The sequence below is a fragment of the Colossoma macropomum genome, unplaced genomic scaffold (assembly GCF_904425465.1).
Source record: "Colossoma macropomum unplaced genomic scaffold, Colossoma_macropomum, whole genome shotgun sequence".
In the NCBI taxonomy this organism is placed as follows: Eukaryota; Metazoa; Chordata; class Actinopteri; order Characiformes; family Serrasalmidae; genus Colossoma; species Colossoma macropomum.
The window spans coordinates 27168007-27193840 of NW_023494791.1; the positions used below are offsets into that span (position 1 = coordinate 27168007).

At 39.0% G+C, this 25834-nt stretch overlaps 1 protein-coding gene across 1 annotated transcript in view; it reads right to left on the reverse strand.

Annotated features, from left to right (window-relative positions):
- Positions 1-399: 399 nt before the first annotated feature.
- Positions 400-25834, reverse strand: part of LOC118810723 (guanine nucleotide-binding protein G(I)/G(S)/G(O) subunit gamma-4) — a 62844-nt gene continuing 37409 nt past the window's right edge. Inside the window, exon 3 of the mRNA XM_036574715.1 lies at positions 400-2551. Coding sequence (XP_036430608.1) covers positions 2423-2551 — 129 coding nt within the window. The 3' untranslated portion in view covers positions 400-2422. The remainder of the gene's footprint in view (positions 2552-25834) is intronic.

The window sequence follows — 25834 nt, forward strand, 5'->3', positions numbered from 1 at the left end:
GCCCCCAGGCTTCATAGCGAAAATTGAATAGAGTCCAAGACTACCATCTAGGAATACACAAAAACATTATTCATATAGTGACAGTTAGCCACCCTGACGGTCCACAGACCAAGCGAACAAAGAAATGTGTATTATCATTAGATATCACAAGGTGTCCCACACACCACAAAAATACCTTAGATTTGATGTGAAATGCACTATTCTAGATAAACTTAATTATCTACATTAAAGACTAGTAAAATCCTGCATGTTTTGTTCTGTTAAAACTCTGAAAATTAATGTTCCATAATAGTTTCTTATGAATGCTTTTTACCCAAATTTAACAGACCTTAATTGTCTGTGGCATCTGTACTTAGATGTGAAAATGAGTCACTGGTTTACATGAACATGAACTTCTGAATTCAGACAATTATGAAATCACTTTATTAATTTGTACAATTCCACAAACCTACACATCCAAACTGCTAAAAGAGAAAAAAGTGCAGAAAAGCACCAACAAATCCATACATATAAGAGGCATTATTTAAATAACAAGGTATCTAAAAAAATCTAATATATATAGGATAATAGATCCATGCAAGTAACTATTTTTAAAATAATGAACATTGTCTTTTAATACTCATATTAGAAATAAGATGAGATTTCTCCATCAAATTTTGCAAGTTGCTCACAGGTCTGTATGGTGGAAAATCCACCGTCATAAGTTGTAACAAACCCTAATGTCATAAAACTTTATGGCAATGTATTTACACATACGGCATCAAGGATATATTACAGTACCTGTGAGAAGTTTCTAGCTTAGAAAGTTGCTTAATGAAGTCTGTCCTTACCTTTTCTATGATTGATCTTAGTTAAACTTAATGGTACTTTCATCTCCTTTCACTGGATATCCAGCTGCCAGGAAATTGTTGCAAATACTTGAAATCATACGTTCAAAAAAGTGATGTCTTACAATGACCAGAGTACACTATAAAGGGGTATAATACAAGCAGAAGCACCACCTTAAGCAATTTAAGGTGCTGTGCATTAAATAGAATAACACCTCTGTATAAATCAGCAAAGGCTAGACTAAATTTACACTTGACATTGTGCTTTTTTTTTAATAGAAGAAAAAGCTCATGAAATAACAGTGTAGAGGACACGCCTTAGTCACAGTACTTGGAACTCTTGATTCTATCCATTCTATTTCATACAGTCCCTTGGAAAGAAGAGACAAGACAACAGGTGAACATGCAGGCCCTCAGTTTAGCATTTCAGTCAAAGATCCAAACTGTTCACATTAGAACAGGCAAGACGATACAAAAACGATCATGGAACACACCCCATTTGTAAATAAGGCCATTAAGCAATTGTAGAATGTTATCCACAGCATTAATGTGACTTCTAAAAATAATTTAGTTCTTGCACTTGCAATAGTTCTGTGGAGATGAGCTTAAAAAAAGGTGAAAAACAGTGAGAGAAGGCCAAGTAAACATATTTTAGCATTTTTTAGTAGTGGTAGTAAAAATGAGTGTCCTTTCAGATTTATCAACATGGTTAATGTGCACTGATGCAATCTAAAGTGTGTTTTCAATTGAACTGGGTGATCTAGTTAGTCCTAGAGCTCACATGTATTTTGCATGCCCCCCTCCCTTCATCTGTGTGCCAGATGGGGCATCAGCTTGTTCAGTGTCAAATTACATCTATATGATTGTATCCTCCCCCCGCTAAAAGATAACAAACACAGGGATGTTCAAAGAATGCTGTGCTATTTTCAAATTTAGACCATACCCTGTCAGTGATCTGAAAATAAAATCACTTGTATTCTGCTGATGCTACTTTCATGTAATGATTTTAATGTACTGCACTTATTCATTTCAACCTTGTGCTATCTGAGAGAACATTTTTTTCTGCGGTGCAGGAAATGGGTACTAAACATAGCTTGAATCGAAGTCACTTAAAATTCACCTTAAAATGACCAATTTGAGTTCTAAGTGTACTTGATAATAGAATGGATGAGACCAAGAAACTGCAATATTAAATAAATAAATAAATAAATAATAATAAAAAAAAAAAAACATTTTAAACCACCAACCACATCCCATCCACCAAGCAATGGGTATTTGCTTGTCCTGTTATACAAGTCGAGCACAAGGTTTTTTCTGTTTTTTTTGTTTCTCTAATTACAAAGCAATAACAAATCTATTCAACAAGATATGAGGAGCTCTGACGGGTTTGTCAGCTGAGTGGCTTTCACCTCCCCAAACCCACACTGAATCCCCCATCCCCCCAACCCTCCACCCTCTAAAAATAACCCCCTCATATTTCAGGCCACCAGAAGGGAGCTGACTCAACAACAGATGTGGCTGCCCTCAAAATCCAAACCCTGCTGGCAGCCAGGGGTGCGGTCTCCTCTGGACAGAGGCTGTGTCCAGGGCTTGTCTCAGAGGATAGTGCAGAAAAACTTCTTCTCCCGGAATGGATTCTCTGAGGCAGGCACTGGGACGATCAGTGGGTCCTCTCGTATATGGGCATCGCAGTAGGCCATCAGATCTGCTGCTGCTTTGGACACCTGCCACAACAGCAGGAGAAGGCTGGTAAGTTTAAGCGTGTCATGATTAGGGCTCTCACAGTCTATTATATTAGTAATGGAGTAACTTACTGATTATCTTGATGATTCATCTGAGTAAGTGAACAATACCAAACTATACAGAGCCTTTCAGAGATTTCACAATAACTTCACTGATAAATAATAAACTAATAAACCTTTCATATAATTATGAACATACAAGGGCCAAGAGCATGTCATTATGTAACAGTGTTTTATTGAAATTTATGCTGATACCTTTACACAGATAAATCCCTTGTACTCGGTCTCTGATTAAAGCAGGAACCTTCACTATTTTGTATTTTCTGTTTATCTGTTTTATCCCCTACTAGGAATGCAAAGAAATTTCAGCAGCCAAAGCATTTCACCCAAAAATGTTCAAAATGGCACTTGAAAAGGACAATTGTTTTGTCCCAAAAACCCTAAAGATTAAACAGGACTACATTATCAAAATGTAACACTTAACAAAACATTTGAATGATAATGAAAACAGGAAACAGTGATTAAAAACGCTCTTCTACATCAGGCAACACATGTTCAATCTGCTGCTCAGTTTATCTTCTGCTCAGTTTGAGAAGAAGCAGATAATAAGCGGAAAAAATAGGCCATGTAGAACTATTTCATGGTTTTATGAGGAGCCATAGACAAGAGATTTGTGTGTTCCGACTGAGCATCAAAAGAGACTGCAATGCTGAAAAACAGTTCTGATATCGCTTGAAAACACAATATTCTGCTCGATACAGCAGAACAGAGTTTTTAAATGACAAAATGCAAAAATACAAAGTATAACTGAAATAAAAAAATAATGTAATTTATTACCTTGAATGACCAACCATTCTCTGTTGTTGAGGACATTAGATTTCATACTGTGTACTTCGGCACGTTATGTATCCTGCAAACTGATATTTTTAGTAAGTTTTTTTATGTAAACTGTTTTTTTTTTTCCAGCTCAGCTTTGTCCTACTGAAAGCAAATTTTATCAATATTAAAACTATAATTTCCTGTTGTTTATGTTGCTGTTCAGTTAAGTTAGTGTTATATGTGTTATTCTGTGTGTGTGTGTGGGGTCAATGGTAGCGTAAAGTGTGTGGTTAGTAGTGACCCACAGGTTTGCTGTGCAGGAGGAGCTGCTGCTGGAGTATTTCCTGAATGCACTGCGTCTGAAGAAGGTGAAGTGGCAGGTGCAGCTTGCCAAACCGGCTGGTCTTCAAGTGGCCATTGCTGAGGTGATGACGACGGAGACTGACCTCAGCAAGGAGACAGCAAGTAGCTTTTCAGTTTCTCTGCTATGTCCAGGCGCACTCCTGCATGCTGAGAGAGGCACATCAGCTGGCTGGGAGACAACCACCCAACGCAGGTCAGTCACCGGCAGCCAAATGGACCCGAAAGGGAGAGCGCGGCTCTGGGCCTCCTTGGGGGTCTGAGCCAAGTACACAAGTTTCGGCTTGCACCCATACAGGAGGCATGTATTCTTGGGTTGGTTTTCCTGGCAACAGGCAGGAGTGTGCTCGACCTCAGGAAGAAAACACTGGGCTTGACGATGGGACAAGTGAAGCTGCTCACTGTGGCTAAAGGTATGGCTGAGGCAGCGAGTAGGGGCAGTGCCAGTCTCCTCTCTACAAGTTTTCTGGCAGCGCCCATTAGCAACAGCCCCACCAACACTGTCGGCACAGCAAACAAAAAGGAAGCGAAAGGCGGCAGACAGGAGCGCTGCTGTCATTGTCCCCGGTACCAGCGGACCTGACGAAGTGGGGAGTGGGTAGTGCTTTTTTGTGCTTTCTGATGGTTTCCACTAAACTTACACCTGCTGAGGAGAAGGTGTAAATATTTAGTAACTACTAAGTTTAAGGTTAAAACTAGTTTTGCGTGGTGCAACTCGTTTGGATTTAGTAATGCTTAAACCTGAACTTCGTAAACACTTGCGTTACAGAGCTCGATTTGATGAACTGTAAAACTACAAACAATAAAATCATATGTAAAAAATAATGTATTATTTTTATCATTATCATTATCATAATACATAGATTAACTAAAAATACAACTTAACATCCATGGTAAAATTAATCCAGCATGTGTTCTGTTTAATAGTTACCCTGCGCTGGGCTACCAAATGGGTTGCTTTCAGCCCAGCTTTCTTAGAGTATACTTTGCACTGAGATATTCTGCTACAGGGTCATTTCAAAACCTGGTGGGTGACTCTATTCAAATGCACAAGTCAACTGCATACAGAGCAATAAGAGCAGTTGCACTGTCATCATGCAGGCACATCAACACTTACATGAAGTTGGACAGTTGAACGCGCTCGGAGGAAAGCGCCAACCGCCAGATCTGTTACGTCAGCTAACAGACGCCTGCACTGACTAGCATCGCGTTGTGATGGGGGGAGAAGGAGGGGCCATCCTACCCACCCAGAGAGAGCAGGCCAATGGTGCTCTCTTGGACTCCCGGCTACGGATAGCTGTAGCATCACCAGGGATCGAACTCGCGATCTCCTGATAATAGGGCCAACACTTAGACGGCTGCGCCACTCGGGAGCTATGACACCAAGTTTAAAGCAAAGCATTTATATGTTAATATACGTAATACAGTATCTGTATTAATATAATAAATAAATTAATGTATGTAGTTATTATAAGAAAGAATGAGAGAAGAAAAGACACTTAAGTCTGGGTATATTACTATATTCTAATATGTACTATAACAATAGTAACTGTAGAAGGTCATGCAAGTACTCATTTGTAGCACTCTCATTCCATCTGGCGGAGGAATATCTACCTCTGTTGCGGCGAGGTGCTGGAGCCTATCCCAGCTGTCATTGGGCGGAAGGCAGGATGTCAAAAACAATATTTCTTATTAAAAAAAATCAGATTCAAATGTAATAAAACAGGAAAGAAAAACAGAGCTCTAGAGAAAAAATAGGTGAAAAGCAAAAAAACTTCATACATATAAATGTTACACAAATAAAGCACAGTAACTGAAAAGGCAGTTTAAAAGCAAAGTGCATATTTTAGATTGAATATTTTAGATGAAGTTTCAAACTTTAAAACATCTAAAACATAGATAAAAAGATTTATAAAACATTAAGCAATTTAAACTGTATTAACTGCAGAAAAGTGTTGGGGTAGAAAATGATAAGATAATATGGATAACAAAACTGTGCTCACGTTGCAAGCACTGTAATGATAAAAATAATGTATGGTGATGGAATATTCATTTCATCAATGACAGGCTTAACAATGGAACCAGACAGGGCAGAAGTTGTAGCTGGTGCCTGCATCATGCTACATAACATGGCAATGGCATGGAAAGTACCTGTATTAGAGGTAGAATGTGATGATGATGGGGTGACTTAGAAATTCCCTCTGGCAATACAGCCAACCTACCTGATGAGACTGCCACTGTCTGTGCATACCTTGTGCATCCTATTTTGGATGAACAGAACAATAAAATGTCTACATATATATAAATACACACACACACACACACACACACACACACACACACACACACACACACTTCAGCTGGAGCTTAGAGGGTTGGTGTGACAAGGTCTAAGATCACCACACATGCTTCACAGGTAAGGTAAAAATTATCCATCTTGCATAATACCAATAAAATAAAATAAAATTCCAGTCCATATTCAACAACTTCACCACAAACAAAGGAAAACAACAAATATGAGAGGATATTACAGAGGCTATAAATGTAAAAGGAGTGGAGCACAGAAATGTGAACGATGCCCTGTCACTTGTTGGCATTTCAGCAGGTGATGTTGGGAGTGGCTTGATGGAGCAGGCCCCATCACCTTCTTTGACTCTATCTCTAGCATCTCACTCAGTTCCAACTCCAGCCAGATTATATTACATATATGTTCTTAAATAAAAGGTTCTTTTGTCTTTAACAATCCTGTTTCCTAAAAAAGTTGGGACGCTGTGATGTCCTAATCATTTAAACTCTTTGTTTAATTAAAAATAGTATAAAGACAACCTATCAAATGTTGAAACATTTTTGAAAAATATATGCTCATTTTGAATTTAACGCCAGCAATGTTTTAAAAAGTGAGAAGTAAAGATGCAAACGGGTTCAACACTCTGTGAAAGACTTTCCAGGCAAATAATGGTTCTTAATGTAAAACAGCAAAAAACTTGGAGATTTCATCACATACAGTACATAATATCATTATCAAAAGATTCAGAGAATCTGGATGAATTTCTTTATGCAAGGGACAAGGCCAAAAACCAATACTGTCTGGCAGTGATCTTCAGGCCCTCAGGTGGCACTGCATTAAAAATGATTCTGTAGTGGAAATCACTGCATGGGCTCAGGAACACTTACGAAAACCAGTGTCTATGAACACAGTCCGTTGCTGCATCCACAAATGCAAAAACTCTACCTAGCAAAGAAGAAACCATATATAAACAGAACCCAAAAATGCATTCTCTGAGCCCCAGCTCATTTAAGATAGACTGAGGCAAAATAGTAAAGTGTCCTGTGGCCTTAAAAATCAAAATTTGAAATTCTTTTTGCAAATCATGTGTGCTGTGTCCTCCGGGCTAAAGAGGAGAGGAAGCATCCAGCATGTTATCAGCACACAGTTCAAAAGCCAACATCCGTGATGGTATAAGGGTGCATTAGTGCACATGGCATAGGTGATTTTCACATCTACAACACTAGATTATTCACTTCAGGGATTTTATTTTGAAATCAGCAAGGCTTTTAACTGTTGGAGCAATTCATTGAGGAGAGAAAGGGGGGATTATTAAATGTAAAAGTATTCTTTCTGTCTGTAAAATTCTTAGTTTTATTTATTTTATTGTTTCTTTTATCTACTGCAAATTATTTAGCTTGAGAAATGTATAAAAGAGTAGTCTGATTTACTAGAGCAAGTTCTATATGGGCAGAGTTTTAGCAGCCTTTACTTGAGTGGAGTACAAAGTAAGCTGTAGCCCCAGTATTCATCCTCTTCGATAAACGTCACTGTGAGGGAAGGTATGTGCTGGCGCAGCTCCGTAATTTTGAGTTATATTTTCCAGTTTTCGACATAAAATGAGTTAATTAAATCACTAAACATTTTATCACGCACTGGTTATGCTGTTGTGCAATTAAAACACTGTTTTATGTGGTTTTAGTATGTTTTTACTTGCTGTTGGCCACAAGTTATGGGGTAAGGTAGAACGTTAAGGTGGAATGCAAATTATGAAGTTAGAGTATGGATGCTAATTGTTCACAGGACATTTCTTGTTTCTTTTGCTTAATATGACAAGATTAAACTGACAGCGCATGCATTTGGTTGTTTTCAAAGAAGAGCTGTAGCTTTTATTCACAATTTTAGGGTTTTTATAGTTCGTGTAGTGTAACAGCTTTGTTGTAATATGAGTGCACAGTGTTTAACAGGTGCAGCTGAGAGCACAAGAGAGAAAAGCTAATGAAGCCAGTTTATTCGCCTTTTGTGCACTCTGTGCAGGTATGTTGAGTTATATTGTCAAATATATATTAATACTATATTGTTCAGTAAATGGAGAGCGTGTACAGCGTACAGTTCCCTTTATATGTGTTTTTTTTATTATTTTCTTTTAATGTGTGATTGATGAAATGCTCTCTTTGAAAAAACGCACAAGAGAGAGAAAAGCTAATGAAGATTGATTATTCGCCTTTTGTGCACTGAGAAGGTGGAGAAAATAAATGCTTCCTCATGTTAAGCTGGTTTGTTGATGTCATCTTTTCGTTCATCATTCAACCCACAACGCAGAAGTAAACCCGTTACAAAGGCACCATTAATGCTGAACAATATATACATGTTTTGGAGCAACAGATGCTGCCATGCAGACAACGCCTTTTTTCAAGTAAGGCCTTGCTTATTTCAGCAATGCTAAACTACATTCTGCATGTGCAACAGCTTGGTTGTGTGCTAAAGTCTGGATGCTAAACTGGCCTGTCTGCTGTCATCCGTTAAAAACATTTGCCGCATTATGAAATGAAATGATTCCATTCAAGAGGATGCCACAGTTAGATCCCTGTATGTTTTGTATTTGTTTGTTAATGTTGTCCATTGTCTGTCAAACTCAGTCAGTTGGCACAATTAACAGTTACTGACCTTCAGGAACAATGTTTCTTCTGATATTTTTCCAGAGTTTATTCAAAAACCATCAACGTTTTTGGAAATCCTCACACTGGGTGCTAGGGTTGCGTCCAAAATGGCAACTACATCTGTAATCTGCTTTGACCCGTATGTCCCTTGACCTTTGATGATATATCAATATTATTAAAAGGCCCATTCGTTAAAAGCCCCATTCACCAAAATTGTTTTACTTTTTGTATATCGTTGTGGTTTTTAATGATTTACAACTCTACACGAGATGGAGCCAAGCAGTAGCTCAGAGAAAACACATGCTAACGAAATTGATTTTTTTACTCCAGAAGAAACATAGCTATAATTAGCCTCTATACAAACAGTGAAGTTACTGTACACATACAAATAAATTATACACACATGATATACCTATGTGTGTAAATATATGGATACACTATATGGACAACAGTACTTGGATACACCTCTTAATCACTGAATTCAGGTGTTTCATTCAGTCCTGTTGCCACAGATGTATAAAATCAGGCACCTAGCCATGCAATCTTGCCTTTACCAACATTTGTGAAAGAATAGGTCGTTCAAAAGAGCTCACTGAATTCAAGCGTGGTACTGTAACAGGATACCATTGCAACAAGTCAGTTTACAAAATTTCCTCCGTCCTAGACATATCTTTATCAGCTGTGAATGGTATTATTGAAAAGTGGAAACATTTAAGAACCACAGCAACTCAGCCACGAAGTGGCAGACCATGTGCTGAGGCCCACAGTGCATAAAAGTCACCACTGCTCTGCTGACTCAATAACTGCAAAGTTCCAAACCTCCTCTAGCATTACTATCAGCACAAAACTCTGCACTGGGAGCTTAATGAAATTCCATGGCTGAGCAGCAGCATGCAAGGCTTACATCACCAAGCACAATGCCAGGCATTGGATGGAGTAGTGTAAAGCACACTACCTGCCACTTGACTCTGGAGCAGTGAAAATGTATTCTGTGGAGTGATGAATCACGCTTCTCTATCTGGCAGTCTGATGGAAGAGTCTGGGTTTAGTGAATGCATTCTGCCGGCTGTAAAGTTTGGTGGAGGAGGGATAACGCTATGGGGTTATTTTTCAGGGGTTGGTCTAGGCCCCTATATATATATATATATATATACACACACACACACACACACAGACACACACACTAGGCATATATATATCACACATCCCAACTGTAAATAAACTCTGATGTAATAAAAAAAAGATGAACTCACACCACCACACATTTTAATAACAATTCTATAAGAACCATCGAACATGAACAACAGAAGCTTTGTCATCATAGTTTATTTCAGTCATTTCAAGTTTGGAAACATCAAATGAATTAATACATACATACATACATACATACATACATACATAAATAGATAGGTGGATGACACATTAAACTAGGGTTTCTAAACCTATTGGCTGTGAACTACCAGTGGGCTGTAGGGGTCCGCGGGCCTGTACTCAGGGGGAGGCAGAAGTTTGTAGTTGGAAAGTCATAAAAACATAAGTGGAAAAAAGATTAACTTAATAGTTAAAAATCTAAGAATTAGGTGTTTTTAAATTATAACCAATATAATAATTAATAGAGACATACGAATAAAAACATTACACTAATAAGCTAATTAAATGTCATCAGACTAAGACAACGTAGCCCTAGGCACGCAAAGCAGACAGCTAGTCAGAGATGGAGAGGTTTCTCAGGGCACTTTGTTTGTTTGTTTTTGTTTTTAGTTAGCTCGGTTTTGACGTGTCAACACTCCACCCGTATTCGGGTCTGCAACAAACTGCTGAACCGGTCCGGCAGAAACCCACAGGTCTTAGTCTGCTTCAAACAAACCCTGTTCAGTTCACTGCTGGTGGAAACACATTTTGTGATGAAAGGAGGGAATTCTCCTGGCTTTCCTTCTCTTCTAAAGGCACATTGGCACCGTACAGTCAGCATAACGACTGTTTTAATGACTGGCTCCTTACAGACTCTCAACATAAGCTGCTGCTAAAAACGACAGATGAACCATAAAGTAATAGCAAAGAGATGGATTGTTGATTGTTGATAATATTGTTGATTGTGACGACGCTCATCCAAAAGCCCGGTGACAGGAGTCTGGTTTGACTATTTAAAATGAATCACAAAAACTCTTTAAAACTAAACAAACAATTACTCTTTTGGGAAAGCCAGTGGGGAGTGATAACAGGATGGACTGCAGATCACAGTCCACATCTACCTTCTAAGTTTCTATCCCCCCCGCCTCCTTTTTAACATCACTACAATCGTGTCTTTTTTTGTAACGTTTTATATTTTTTAACATAACTGCAAATTTTGCAACTGACGAGAATGGCTGATCTGATCCTTTTTTCAGGCCTTAATTCTCAGGTTTTCAGTGTCAGCATTCAAGAAAAGAAAAATAAAGTTGCATTTAAAAAAGTTGATTTTAGTTTTCCTGTGGGCCGCTATGCTTTGTAGTTATACGCAGATGGGCCTTTAAATGTATTATGCATTAAACTATGTATGTGAATTCACAGTGTGGGAAGCTAACATCATACTGTCTCCTGAACATAGCTGTAACCATTCTGCATCTGTATTTCGATGATGCAGACTTAAAAGCTGACCTCCGACTTTCTTGGGAGACCATTGCTTCCTTCGCTGCTGCAGTAAGGCGAGAAACTGAACATGTGTGGATCTGGGACATTGAGGTGCTGGTGTTCCTCTACTGGCTAGCACATGCAGCATCCAATCGTATGGTCTCATGAGCCTTTGCCATTCCTAAGTCATCTGTGCATGATATTGTACACAGAGTGAGTAGAGCTGTCAGCGGGATAGTCAGGAGGGTCATCACTTTCCCCTTTGGAGATGAATTGGAGGTGGTAGGAGCAGGATTTGTTCATATGGCTGGATTCCCAGCATTCAGAGTGGCAGTTGGCGCTATTGACTGGTCCCACATCTGTATAAAACCCCCATCCACTAACACACAGTGTTACCTAAACAGGAAGCTGTTCCATTCCTGCTGCAAGCCATCTGCGACTATCAAGAAAATTTCATCAACATTTTTGTTAGGTATCTTGGGTCTGTGCATGATACATAGGTATTAAAGAACAGCCCTGTATGTACAGAGGACTTGTACCCACCTGCAGAAAGGTGCATCTTCGGGAAGAGGATTATCCCTGTATCAGTGCACTGATCCCACTCATGACCCCTTACTGAGAGCCTGTGCAGAACCCTGTAAAGGCTCGTTATAACATGAAAAGCTCTCACAGGGAAGGGATGCCATTGAAAGAGCATCTGGCATGCTGAAGACATGCTGGTGCTCCATCTTCTTCAAGGCCCTGGAGGTGAGCCCTGTCTTCGCCATGCTGTGCGGTGCTACACAATCTCTGCATTGCTCATAGTGATATCATTGAGCCAGAGGTTCTGGAGGAAGATGGCAATGATCCAAGAGAGCCTGCAAATATAGAGATAAGGTAGGGTCAGGATGTGCGGGACAATCTGGCTGCAGCTGTGTCTGCACCACAGAACAGTGTGTCTGCGCTTCACGAGCATGACTATCTGAAGTCATGAAGCTTTGAACTTACCAGTTTTTTATTTTACGTTATTATAATCCTTGTTTCTATTAACTTTAATTACTTTGATTAACTTTAGCTTGTTTAATATTCAATTAGAATGAGTGATAAATTTTAGGGTTTCTAGGTGTTATATTCTTTTATTCTATCTATTATTGTAGTTCTTGATTCTTGTATAATTAAAAATTTAGCTTGTTATAAATGTTCAGTTAGATTAAACAATATGTTTATTAGACTTTGCATTGTAGCTTGTATTTCTTAATTGTTTGATAGTTTGTTAAATATTCAGATATAGTATGTACTCATTAAGCCTACTTTCAATTCTGTTTTAATTAGAGATAGGACCGATCTGATCCTATATCGGTATCAGGACCGATATTGACACAATTCACTCATCAGATATTGGACAGACAGGGCCGATCCATATTCCAATCTACAGCTTCCGCTGGACCATGAACTCAATGTAATGTAACATAAAATGAGATGTGTCACTGATCCAGATTCCATTACACATCGTATCATGAACCTGTGGAAACTTTGTCTCTAACTGAGTGAGCAAATAGCTTTGGCTGTTGGTTTAACCAAAATGTCGTTTATTTGGAGATATTTTAGTCTGGAAACGCCCAAAAGCAAGACCGCAACTTGTAATGTGTGTAGAGCCAGCATGCCCAGTACGGCTGCAATGTACAATACAACCAGTTTAATCACCTGCAGAAGTTTCACGTGAAAGAGTACCAGGAGTTCATTCTAGCTTACAGACAGGAAGACACCACCTGGCAGCGACACTCGCTGATGCTTTTCAGAAACGCAATAAACTTCCAGCAGACAACCCAAAGGTAAAGGGATTACAGAGAAGTTGCTGAACTTCATTATAGTCAATGACCAAAGACTATCTGTAGTGGAATGTGTCAGATTTCGCAGCCTGTTGGAACACTTACAGTCCAGGCAGAATCTGCCATACAGAAAATGCATTTCAGAGACTGCTAACGTTATACTCAAACTGAACAACCAAGTGTCATCAGTTTAGAAGAATGTAAAGCCATGAGCTCCACAACTGATATTTGGACCTCAGATGTGAGCCCAGTATCTTTTAGAAGTCTCACTGTACCCTGGGTGATACTCAGAAACATTTGCACTACAGAGTGCAGAATGCGTCAGGTGAAAAAATGCAGGGGGTCACACACCAGCAGTTCAGTTGCAGCCTTCATTACAGATATGCTTAGTGATTGGAAGATTAAACACCTTAAACACAACTTTTAACACAACACCAGCAATAATAATGATAATATTGAAGTAAAAAGAGCCATCACCGGTAAATGACGTGTTGAGGCGAAACAGCAGACCCAACCCATGCCATAAGAACAAATGAGTTCATAATCAGGAATAATGAGTTCACTTCATAATCAATTTCCATACTGCTATCCCATGACTTTTAGCACATCAGTGTATAAAGTATGTGTGTGTGTAGTGTAAACAGCAGCAGCGCCTGTCCTCTGTTGAATCACTCACTAAAGAGTTGCAAATTGCCTCTGGAAGCAACATCAGCAAAAGAACTATGCGTTAGGAGCTTTACAAAATGGGTTTCCATGGCTGAGCAGCTACACACAAGACTAAGCTCAAAATTCACAATGCCAAGTATTATGGGGGGGGGATCATGCTTCTCTATCTGGCAGTCTGATGGATGGGTTTGGGTTTAGCGAATGCCAGGAGAACATTACCTGCCTGACTACATTGTGCCAACTGTAAAGTTTAGAGGAGGAGGGATACTGCTATGGGGCCCCTTAGTTACAGTGAAGAGAAATCTTAATGCTTCAGCATACCAAGCCATTTTGGACAATTGTATGCTTCCAACTTTGTGAGAACAGTATGGGGAACAGCCTTTTCTGTTCCAGTATGACTGTGGCCCAGTGCACAAAGCAAGGTTCATAAAGACATGGTTGGGTGAGTTTGGTGTGGAAGAACTTGACTGAGCCCTGACCTCAACTCCATCAAACACCTTTGGGATGAACTAGAATGGAGATTGTGAGCCAGGCCCTCCCGTCCAACATCATTGGACACATACCATTTTCAGGATGCTGCTGTTGCCTTACCACCCTCTATATTCACATCTATAAGGGGGGCACTTAAGCTCCTACAAATTCAAAAACACACTAGAAGCAAAATAACTTAAGCGTTATACAGTGCCTGATATTTCGCTCACCATCTGAACAACAAAAGTAGCTTACCTTGTATTTCTGTTTAAGGTTCTCCCATTTCTTTTTATGTATCCTGGAGAAAACTGCAGGCTGTGTTCCACCACAAAAGCTCTAGAAGACAATGCACATAATGCTGTTATCAAAGTACAGTGAAACCTCTGCTTTTAAAAGAAAATTATTATCAATGAAATCTGTTAATGTTTGTGAATAAGGAAAAGTTTGCATGCATACCGTGTCACTAAATACTAGCTTTTGTGGGTTAATGCTACCTTTTAGATGCAAGGCATACTTTGCCAAGGAAATTTTAACAAAGAGTAACTTACTAAAATCCTCTGACAGCAGTGTTACGTTTCCCAGTGAAGAGGGCCTCACTGGCCACTCTCCACCGGATGAGTTTTTAGTATCTTCATCAGACTCTTCCAGATCAAAGGTAACGTTAGCTTTTAACCAGAAGGCCAAATACTGTTAGTGTGGCACAGGGAGTCCCAAACCCAGTCCTTGCAGTCCCATCAGAATCAGATCTGCTCTGCACAGCTGTTCCAGCCCTCGAGGAGCTTATTAAATTGTTAATGAGTTGAATCAGGTGTGCTCCATAAATAAGGCACAGCGATTTATGTGGTGTCAGTTTGCCAAGACTGGACTGGGAACCCCGGCGCTAGAGTAACAAGACTAGCTAGGTTACCAAACGTAAAGGGTAAGTCACCTTGAGTCATGAGCATTTGTACTCAACAAGGCAAATGTTAAGCATTTTCTCTCATGTAAGTATACCTCGATTTTACATATTCAAAAAGTTGAGGTAGATTTACTGGTTATCATTACGATGATTAGCTTGTGATAGCTTGCTAACATGATGTGTAATCATCTCAGCTTGACTACACTGCTAACCATGGTTTAATGGCTCACTGCAAACTTCTTTGTGGTTAGAGCTATACATAAAACATGTTTGTTGTGGCTTACTTACACTTGAAAAACAGCCAGCTTCCCGCTTTCTGCCATTTCTCTTTCTCCAGTTCGAATGGCTCTTCAGCTTCAGTGGAATCATGGGATAGAACTGTGTGCTGTGGTCACAAACTTCAAAATCTCTCCCGATGTAGTACGTCATCCGGGGAATTTTCGTGTACTGTTGGGTGAATACTACATATTCGGACACACTTACTATTCTCGTGTACTGCTTTTGCATACTGTATAGTACGGATGTATGCCATTTCGAACGCAGCCCAGAACTGGCTTGCACCAGGTTTGCGTAAGATTATACTTAAGTTTATACGTAAAGTCTTTACTATGTCCTTGGTTAACACTAGTTAGTTTTAAACTATCCTTTTACATAATGTGGTTGTACCACAAATTCGTAAGTCGTGTCTTTAATAGTAATAACTAACAAATGCGTAGGCCACTTTGACATGTCGATAATATGTTCATGTTCAGTAAACCCGCTGCCATGGAAACAAAGCGGTAGTTGGCTCTGACTTCCATGGTAAAAATATTAAGCATAGAAGAGCATGATGTGTACAGGGCCAACTGAGTAAAACTATACTGTCTGTTTATTCTTTAATACTTCCCTTAGACAACCAAATATGCAGCTTTTTAAAAGACAGTTTCTGGCTAACCGACACAACCGGCTCAGAGTTGCACCCAGGCGGATGATTAAAGCTGTAAGTAAAATTACAGTGTATGGTGTTTAGAATTTTTAGCATTAGATTCTATGTGGTTTCTGATGGTTTCCCCTAAACTTACACCTGCTGAGGGGAAGGTGTAAATATTTAGTAACTTCTAAGCTGAATGTTTAAACTAGTTTGTGTGGTGCAGCTTGTTGGGATTTAGGAATGCATGAACATGAACTTAGTAAACACTTAGGCAGAGCTGGTGCAACTGACCACAGGGGAAGAGGACTCTGCTTCTATATCAACGAAAGCTGGTGTAAAAATGTCAAGGTTCTGTTAAAATCATGCACGCCCCACCTAGAGTCACTTTTCATTAACTGCAAATCGTTCTACTCTCTCACAGATTTTTTCTTTCATTCTGATCGCTGTTTACATTCCACTGGATGCGCGCACAAGCATCACGCAGAAACTGCTGATCAGATAATGAAAGCAGAAAGAGGCAATCCAGACTCTTTACTCATCATTCTGGGAGACTTTAACAGCGCAAATTTAACAAAAGAAATGCTCAAGTACAGATAGCATGTCACTTGTGCCACCAGGGAACAGAACATTTTGGATCACTGTTACAACACTGTTAAAAATGGTCTCGACCACCTCATCCCAATGTACAGGCAGACAATCAAAACCAACAAGCCTGTCACAACAGTAAAGAAGTGGAAAAGAGGAGATGCTGAAAATCTACGGAACTGCTTTGAATCCACAAACTGGACTGTTTTTGAAGAAGCGAGAGCCTAGATGAGTATACAGACACCGTGATTACATACAACAATTTCTGTGAGGACAGCTGCATTCAACTATAGCATGGGTGGTAGATGGAATCTTGCTCAGACAGCTGGGACAGTTTTATCTGCAGCAGCTCTGGCACTATGGTGTTGAAAGCCGAGGTAAAATCCACAAACAGAACTCTTCAGCTCTTCAACCAAGACTTTTTAGCTTTTCTGAATATTTCTTCTTTGCCACTTTAATCCCTTTCTCCAGCTTGTATTTGGCCTCTTTGTAGAGAATTCTGTACCCACTCCTGAATGCTGCCTGCTTTTCACTCCAAAGATGTCTGAGGTCAGCTGAAAATCATGGCCCTGCACTTTATGCTACAGCATAACAACAGTTTTGGAACCTACAGAAGAGTTCTGTTTGTGGATTTCACCTAAGGCTTTCAACACCATAGTGCCAGAGCTGCTGCAGGTCAAACTGTCCCAGCTGTCTGAGCAAGATTCCATCTAGCAGTGGATCATGGATTTCTCAACAAACAGGAGACAGCAGGTGCAGCTAGAAAAGCATATATCAGACCCCCGGACCTTCAGTACTGGTGTACCACAAGACTGTGTGTTCTCACCCCTTCTCTTTAGTCTCTATAGCAATGACTGTGTCTCCAAGGAAGCAGCTGTGAAGATCCTGATGTCTGCAGATGACACCACTGTGGTGGGCCTCACTGCCAGCGGGAATAAGTCTGCCTACAGCAATGTGGCCGAGTAGCTGGTTCTCTGGTGCAGCAGCAATCACCTGCTGCTCAGCACGTAAAAGAGAGTGGTTTCCACTGTCGAGTCACTCAAATTCCTGGGCACCCCCATATCCAGGAACCTGAAGAAGGAGAGGAATACGCTCTCCATAGCCAAGAGAGCACAAGATCCAGTTCTACACAAGGATCACCAAGCCCATCTTGACATCTTGCATAACCATTTGGTTTGATTCCTCCACCTCACAAGAATGAGCCAAACTCCAGTGCATAATGAGGACAGCAGAGGGGATCATTGGATGTAGTCAGCTAACACTACATCTAGTGTAGCAGGGTGACGAAGTGTGCCGGCAAAATTACTGCTGACTCCTCTCATCCTTGACATCACCTCTTCCAGCCGCTTCCCTCTGGTAGAAGATTCAGGGCTATCAAAACCAACACAACCAGACTTGCTAACAGCTTTTTCCCCAGAGCTGTAGTGCTCATTAACCACAGTGGACACCTTGCACTTTAAACTTAAACTAAACAATCAAACCTCCTTACTGTATTACAGTAACTCCTCTGTAACATAATGCTTTATTAATAATTTGCAGAACTGTACAGATGTTAAATTTTATTCAGTAAAATTCTGTATATAATAGTATATTTCATCAGACCTTCATATGTATAGGTATTTTTATCTGCACGGCATATGTACAGATATTCACACTTCTCTTTAGCTCCTTCATGGCTCTTTAGTATTCATTATTCTTTAATCTATTTATTGTATTTTTATTTTAATTTTTCCTTAGCTAAATACTTGTTAACAGTCTGTTTGCTGGTCTGGTCTGTTGAATATGTTACATGTCATACATGTGTGCACTCACCAAGACAAATTCCTTCTATGTATAACATACTTAGTGGAATAAAGTGATTCTGATTATAAAAAATACAACAAAGTAGACCCTGAACTGTTAAGCAGGTGAAATTCTATATCAAGGAAGAATGGAAAAACGTTTCACTTTCAAAACTGCAGAAATGGGTCTCGTCAGTTCCCAAACACTTACAGAGTGTTGTTAAAAGAAGATGTGATGCAACACAGTGGTAAACATGTCCCTGTCCCAACTTCTATGAAACTTGTTGCTGGCAACAAATTCAAAATGGTTCTAATAGTTCTATAATTCAGATCGTTCGTATTTAGTGCAGTTAGGTTTTTTTTACCCCATATTTTTTTTTCATCTCCTTTTCATCTCCTACTGTTAAAATAAATGCGGACATTTTCACTATCAGACTTTTCATTGTTCTATTTACCCAAAATAAAATGCAACAAGGTATGCACAGACAGTGGCAGCCTCAGCAAGTAGGTTGGCTGCATTGCCCAAAGAATTTTTTTATCTTGCTCATCATCATATTCTACGAGTACTTTCCAAGCCATTATCATGTTACGTAGCACAACGCAGGGCCAGCTACAACTGTAGCCCTGTCTGGTTGCATTGTTATGCCTGTGATTGACCAAATGAATATTCCATCACCATACACTATTTTTAGGTGAATACAATATTGTTATTCCTATTATTTTTGCATGGTTTTCATCCCTTAATATTTTTTGAACAATTAATGCAGCTTAAATTGCTTAATGTACTGCTTGTTTTATAGGTCTTTTCAACAAGAAATGTGCTATATTTTAGATGTTTTAGAATAAAAGTTTGAAACCTAAAATATCCAATGTATAATATGCACTTTCACTTGACTTGAACTGCTTTTTCACGTACTGTGCTTCATTTGTTTAACATGTACATGTGTAGTGAACCTGGGCATTTTTTCATTCTTAAACTGATCAGAACTTTTTGGACAAAGTTGAAAGTGTTGTCACTTGAGACACAAAAAAACAAACAACCACAAAACATCCAGGCGGGACAGGGACAGAGGCAGGGTCATTCTCTCCAACCCCCTCCTCTGCAGACACACACACACACACACACCTCTCTCCTTACAGAGGAAGACCCCTGGCCTAAAAACAGATAAGAAAAGCCAAGATAGCACCACCAATCACCCTGAGTTGGAAGGCTAATGGAACCCCACAAGTCTCTTTGCAAACACTATTAAATAAGATCAAAGGGCAGACTGAGTTATGACCTTTGAAAATTCTTTCCCTCTTCCCACCCACACACATATTTCATCTCTACTCAAGGAAGGACACCTGGATCATGGAACAGATTTCACCAGATAACCAGTTCAACTTAATGAACCCTCACAACACCCTTTATTCAGGCAAACAGTCATAGTAAATTCATTTTACTGCAAGAATAACTGTTAAAATATCAATGAGTAACTCAACAGATGGTTTCCCATCCCGGATTGTCAGAAGTGAAATAATTAATACTAGTCAGAGGTGAATTAATAAGATTCCCCAGCATTTTATAGTTATTTCATGATTCTTGAATTATAACCCAATTTCATCAACCAAGATTAGTGAGTTAATCTTTAATCTTTTTTTTTAACTGTTTTTCCATTTTCCTCCTCGAAATACTATCATGTTACAAAATCCATGTTTCTTTGAAACATGCTTTCAACTGTGCATATCTCTTATTTTTGAGATACACACTTCTTTCTTCATGTGATTCTCTTTTCTTTAAAAGTAGAACTGTGTCAAGCACAACAAAGTTTCCAACATCATATCTACAGATGTATTCATAGCAATTAAATAGTGTACTCAGCATTTATCCTGTGTAACGTTTCACTTAGTTCACCTCTTCAGCTGCCTCTCCCCTTTGACCCATGGACACTTCTCTGCACAGCATGGATCAATCTATCTATTTATCTATCCGTCTCTCTCTCTCGAAACTTCAAGGCTATAAGGTTCACACTCTCTCTTCTGTGTCTATATGGTTCAGCTTCGGCTGTGTTACTCTGTCCCCCGATTTTTATCTAAACTTAAGTCAGTTGTTATGCTAGCGTTAATACTGTGTTCTGTGTACTGCTCAAAACCATAAAATAACTATCACCGAGTCTCAGCTAATTACAGTATGTTTATCAGATGAATCACATATCTCTAAGTTTTCTCTGCATACCAATTAATCTACTATTGGTACCTATATATCCTTGTAACAATACATTACCTTTTTTTAAGCTATTACTTCTGTGTTCTGTGTCTAATTATCACAATTCTATCAAAGTAGATCACTGTCCACAGGAAAACCTAACCTGAGATTAAACTAGTTATTTATGGTGAGTAGGAAAATAGGTGAGATAAGTGGCCTTGTCCTGCTATTTATGTCTGAAACTTTTTGATTTTCACCTATTTTTTCACTGGAATTCTGTTTTTCTTTCCTGTTTCACTACATTTAAATTTTTTTCCAATAGGAAATATTACTTTTGACAGAGGTAGATATGACTCCACTAGACTGCACGAGAGCGCTACAAATGAGAGTACTATTTACTATTGTCATAATATTAACCTTAGGTGTCTTTCTCTTGTTCTTTTTTGTATTAACTTCATATTAAAACTTTATATAACTTTGTATTATTATTATTGAATTATTTAATATACATATTATTTTACCTATATTAACTTAGGAATGCTTTGCTTTAAACCTGTTCACAATGTCAAGCTTGTTGCAGAACTATATAAAATGATTACTTTCTTATAACTGTATTACCTTAAGGAAATGTCCAGTTCTACATAAAAGCACAATACATTTCTAATTCAGTTTCCATTTATCACCTTTCTGCAAACAGGCCTAACATGTCTTGAGGACAAGATTTTTAATATGTGCAGCACTGCACATATTAACTCCTTACTGTTGTCATGGCCATAACTAGCTATGAGGACACCAAGGTCGGGACCTCGGTAGTTTCAGAAAAAAACATTTTTCACTTTGCTCCAGTCATGAGATTAAATGTAGAAACAGCGGCGTTATGTTAACGCAGTACTCCAATCAGGGGTGCAGCCACAGTATCACAGGCCACTCAATCAGAGAACCAGAGTAACTTTGACTTCTTGAGATGTTCAGGTGCGCAGCACACATGCTGTAGGCTAACAAATAACATTGATATGGCAAAAATGTAGCTAACTGAGAGTTTATGAGCACAATTAACACATTAAGATTGTAAAATGCAACCCCTGTATTTAATTTTTTTGTTTGGACTGCTCGATATGTTGCTGGCTAAACCAACATGCTTTAGTCTAGCTCCAGTAACTGCTCAGTTTAGGCTACAGGCTCCACAGTAGGCTAACCTATATTAGTGATTAGATGTGAAATTAAAGTTATATTGTGTTACGTACTCATAACATACTACAACCAGCATGAGAACATTCACTGTTAACCAGCATATTGATGGTAGCATCATGTAGCTAACATTATTAAGAAATCAGCAGGTTCATTAGGCTGTATTTTGTCTCATCTACTGTATGAGTAGCCACCTTTCCCTTTAGCTGGGGTTTTATAATGTATGTTTAATGTGTGCTTTTTCAGTAATCAGTGAGTACAGAGATGCAAAAGAGACAAGCAAAGATAGAGAGAGAGAGTTAAATGAAACAAAATCAATTTGAAACTATCGCTTGATTTAATGTAGGTTTAATGTGTTTTCAGATGAAAATAAACATATACACCGATCAGGTATAACATTATGATCTTTATGTCCTTGTTTCTACGCTCATTGTCCATTTTATCAGCTCCACTTACTATATAGGTACACTTTGTAGTTCTACAATTACAGACTGTAGTCCATCTGTTTCTCTGCATACTTTGTTAGCCCCCTTTCACCCTGTTCTACACTGGTCAGGACCCCCATGGACCCTCACAGAGCAGGTACTAATTGGGTGATGGATCATTCTCAGCACTGCAGTAACACTGACGTGTTGGTGGTGGGTTAGTGTGTGTTGTGCTGGTATGAGTGGATCAGACACAGCACTCTATTAAACACTCCTACCTTGTCAGTCCACCTTGTAGATGTAAAGTCAGAGACGTTAGCTCCTCTGCAGCTGCACAGTTTGTGTTGGTCATCCTCTAGTCTTTCATCAGTGGTCACAGGACGCTGCCCACAGGATGCTGTTAGCTGGATATTTTTGGTTGGTGGGCTATTCTCAGTCCAGCAATGACACTGAGGTGTTTAAAAACTCCAGCAGCACTGCTGTGTCTGATCCACTCAGACCAGCGCAACACACACTAACACAACACCAACACGTCCGTGTTACTGCAGTGCTGAGAATGATCCACCACCCAAATAGTACCTGCTCTGTGAGGGTCCACGGGGGTCCTGACCCCTGAAGAACAGGGTAAAAGGGGGCAAACAAAGTATGCAGAGAAACAGATGGACCACAGTCTGTAATTGTAGAACTACAAAGTGCACCTATATAGTAAGTGGAGCTGATAAAATGGACAATGAGCGTAGCAACAAGGATAATGTTATGCCTGATCTGTGTAAATAAATAGTTAAATGATCAACTAAACTTAAACAGGGCAATCGAAGCCAAATAAGTTTATTTGTTCCCCGAATAAAACAAAGCATCAAAAATCCTCAAAAAGTTTGCTCTAGTAACTTGATTAATATCAGACCAATTATACCAGTTTGCAGTGACAACACCTTTGGTCTAAAACTAGGATTGCTTAACATAAGATCTCTTACATCTAAAGCAGTCGTTGTAAATGAAATTATTACCGATCATGATTTTGATGCTCTGTGCCTCACAGAAACGTGGATTAGACCCGATGAATACTTTAGTCTAAATGAAGCCACCCCCACACGCTACAGTTATGCACATAGCCCCCGTTTAAGCAGCCGGGGTGGAGGTATAACAACCATCCATACTAAAGCTTTAGGCGTGAGCCAGAAAGTAGGATACAAATTCTCTTCTTTTGAAGTTCTTTCTTATATAAGTGATCGAGGAACAAATAAGAATTCCTCACCACTAATTACAATCTATAGGCCGCCAGGGCCGTATTCTCAGTTTTTAAAGGAATTCTCAGACTTTCTATCAAGTTTAATAACATTTTCAAATAAAATAATAATTGTCAGAGATTTTAATATCCACTTTGACAAACCTGAAGATGCACTAACTAAGGCATTTATATATATCTTAGACTCTGTAGGTTTCACTCAAAATATAAAGGGGCCCATTCTCCCTCAGAGCACAGCAGTCTTAGATAAATCCATATGAAATTCACTTTAGTGGTAATGTATGTTCATCATCATGCTATCATGTTAAGCGCACTATAAGTTCCTCCACAGCTGGTAGTTTTATCAGAAACCTTCCACAATTATCAGCTTCTATCAGCTGTCCATCTAATCCTACCAAATTAGATATTATGACCAAGTGCTTAGAGGATACTTTTTTCGATCTACTCCAGATAATGTGGCTCCATTAAAAAGTAAAATAATAAGGCAGAAAAAGCGGCCCCATGGTATAATGATCATACTCGAGCTTTAAAACAGACTGTCAGACAACTAGAGCGAAAATGGCGCCTGACTAAACTAGAAGTATTCGAGTCCGCCTGGAGGGAGAGCCTTATAGACTGGAAGAGCACTTACTGCAACACGCTCAACATATCTCTCCTCTCTCATAGAAAACAATAAGAATAATCTTAGATTATTATTTAGCACAATTTCTAAAATAACTGAGAACCAAACAGTTACCGAACCCCAGATGCCATTAGCCTATAGCAGCAATGATATATATGAATTTCTTTAGTGATAAAATTTAAAAAAATCGGGCAGAAAATTCAGAATGCACAGTTAAACTCTACAAACTTGCTGCCTTATAATGCCAGTCTAGATCTTGAGAACATTGTAACTACTGCAGAGAGGCTGGAATCGTTTACTTTACTTCAACAAAATAAACTAGTTAAAACTGTTTCCTCCGCAAAATCTCCTACTTGTATGTTAGATCCGATTCCTACAGGTTTACTCAAAGAAATTTTGCCAGAAATAACCAAGCCTATTCTGTCAGTAATTTTCTGTCAAAAACTCTTAAATTAGCAGTAATTAGACCTCTGATTAAGAAAGTTAACCTTGATCCTTGCGAACTATCAGATTATAGAAAGGGGAGATCTCAAATCTCCCCTTTATATCAAAGATCTTGGAAAAAGTTGTGGCAAAACATTTGCATAGGAACCATATACATGAAAAATTTCAGTCTGGTTTTAGGCCACATCATAGTACAGAGACAGCACTAGTGAAAATTGTAAACAATCTTTTATTATTCATTGACCAAGGAAATGTGTCTTTGCTAGTCCTCCTTGATCTTAGTGCAGCATTTGATTTTCAGATCTTACCTCACTGATCGCTATCAGTTTGTTAATGTAAATGGTGAATCATCTGTCCTTGCAAAAGTAAAGCATGGTGTTCCACAAGGCTCTGTTTTAGGGCCCATATTATTCACATTATATATGCTACCACTGGGCACCATTATCAATAAACACGACATCAATTTCCACTGCTATGCCGATGACACACAGTTATATATATCAAGCAAACCAGATGATAAAATTCAACTCGGCAAGATTGAGGACTGTATAAAAGACATAAAAGACTGGATATCGAGTAACTTTCTCCTACTTAACTCAGATAAAACAGAGGTTCTGTTTCTTGGTCCAAAAGCTGCTAGAAACAAACTGTCTAATTTAACACTTAAACTTAATAGTTTCTCAGTTACGTCAGGTTCATTTGTAAAAAATCTTGGTGTCACGATAGATCCCTATCTGTCCTTTGACGCACATAAAACGAATATTACTAGAATAGCCTCCCTGCATCTCCGCAATATTGCTAAATTAAGAAATGCAAGCAAAAAGCCTTAACAAGCTTCAGTTAGTCCAGAACGCTGCAGCCAGAGTCCTCACAAGAACCAGAAAGTTTGACCATATCAGCCCAGTTTTATCAAACCTACACTGGTTGCCAGTTAAATTTTGCATCAATTACAAAATTCTTTTACTGACATATAAAGCTCTAAACGGACTCGCCCCTCAGTACCTGAAAGGATTTCTCTCATACTATGAACCATCGCGCCTACTTAGATCACAAGGTGCTGGCTTACTATTAGTTCCTGGAATTAATAAAGCTACATTAGCAGGGAGAGCCTTCTCATACAAAGCCCCCAACTTTGGAATAATCTTCCGTCAGTGTCCGGGACTCAGACACAGCCTCAGTCTTTAAGTCTAGGCTAAAAACTTACTTGTTTAGTCAAGCCTTTGGTAATTAGTTTTCCCTGTTAGATAAAAGATCTGGGGGTTCATGGGCATAGAGTATTATGGTAAACTGGGAGTGTTGGTGCTGTCGTCCCGCTGCTCTC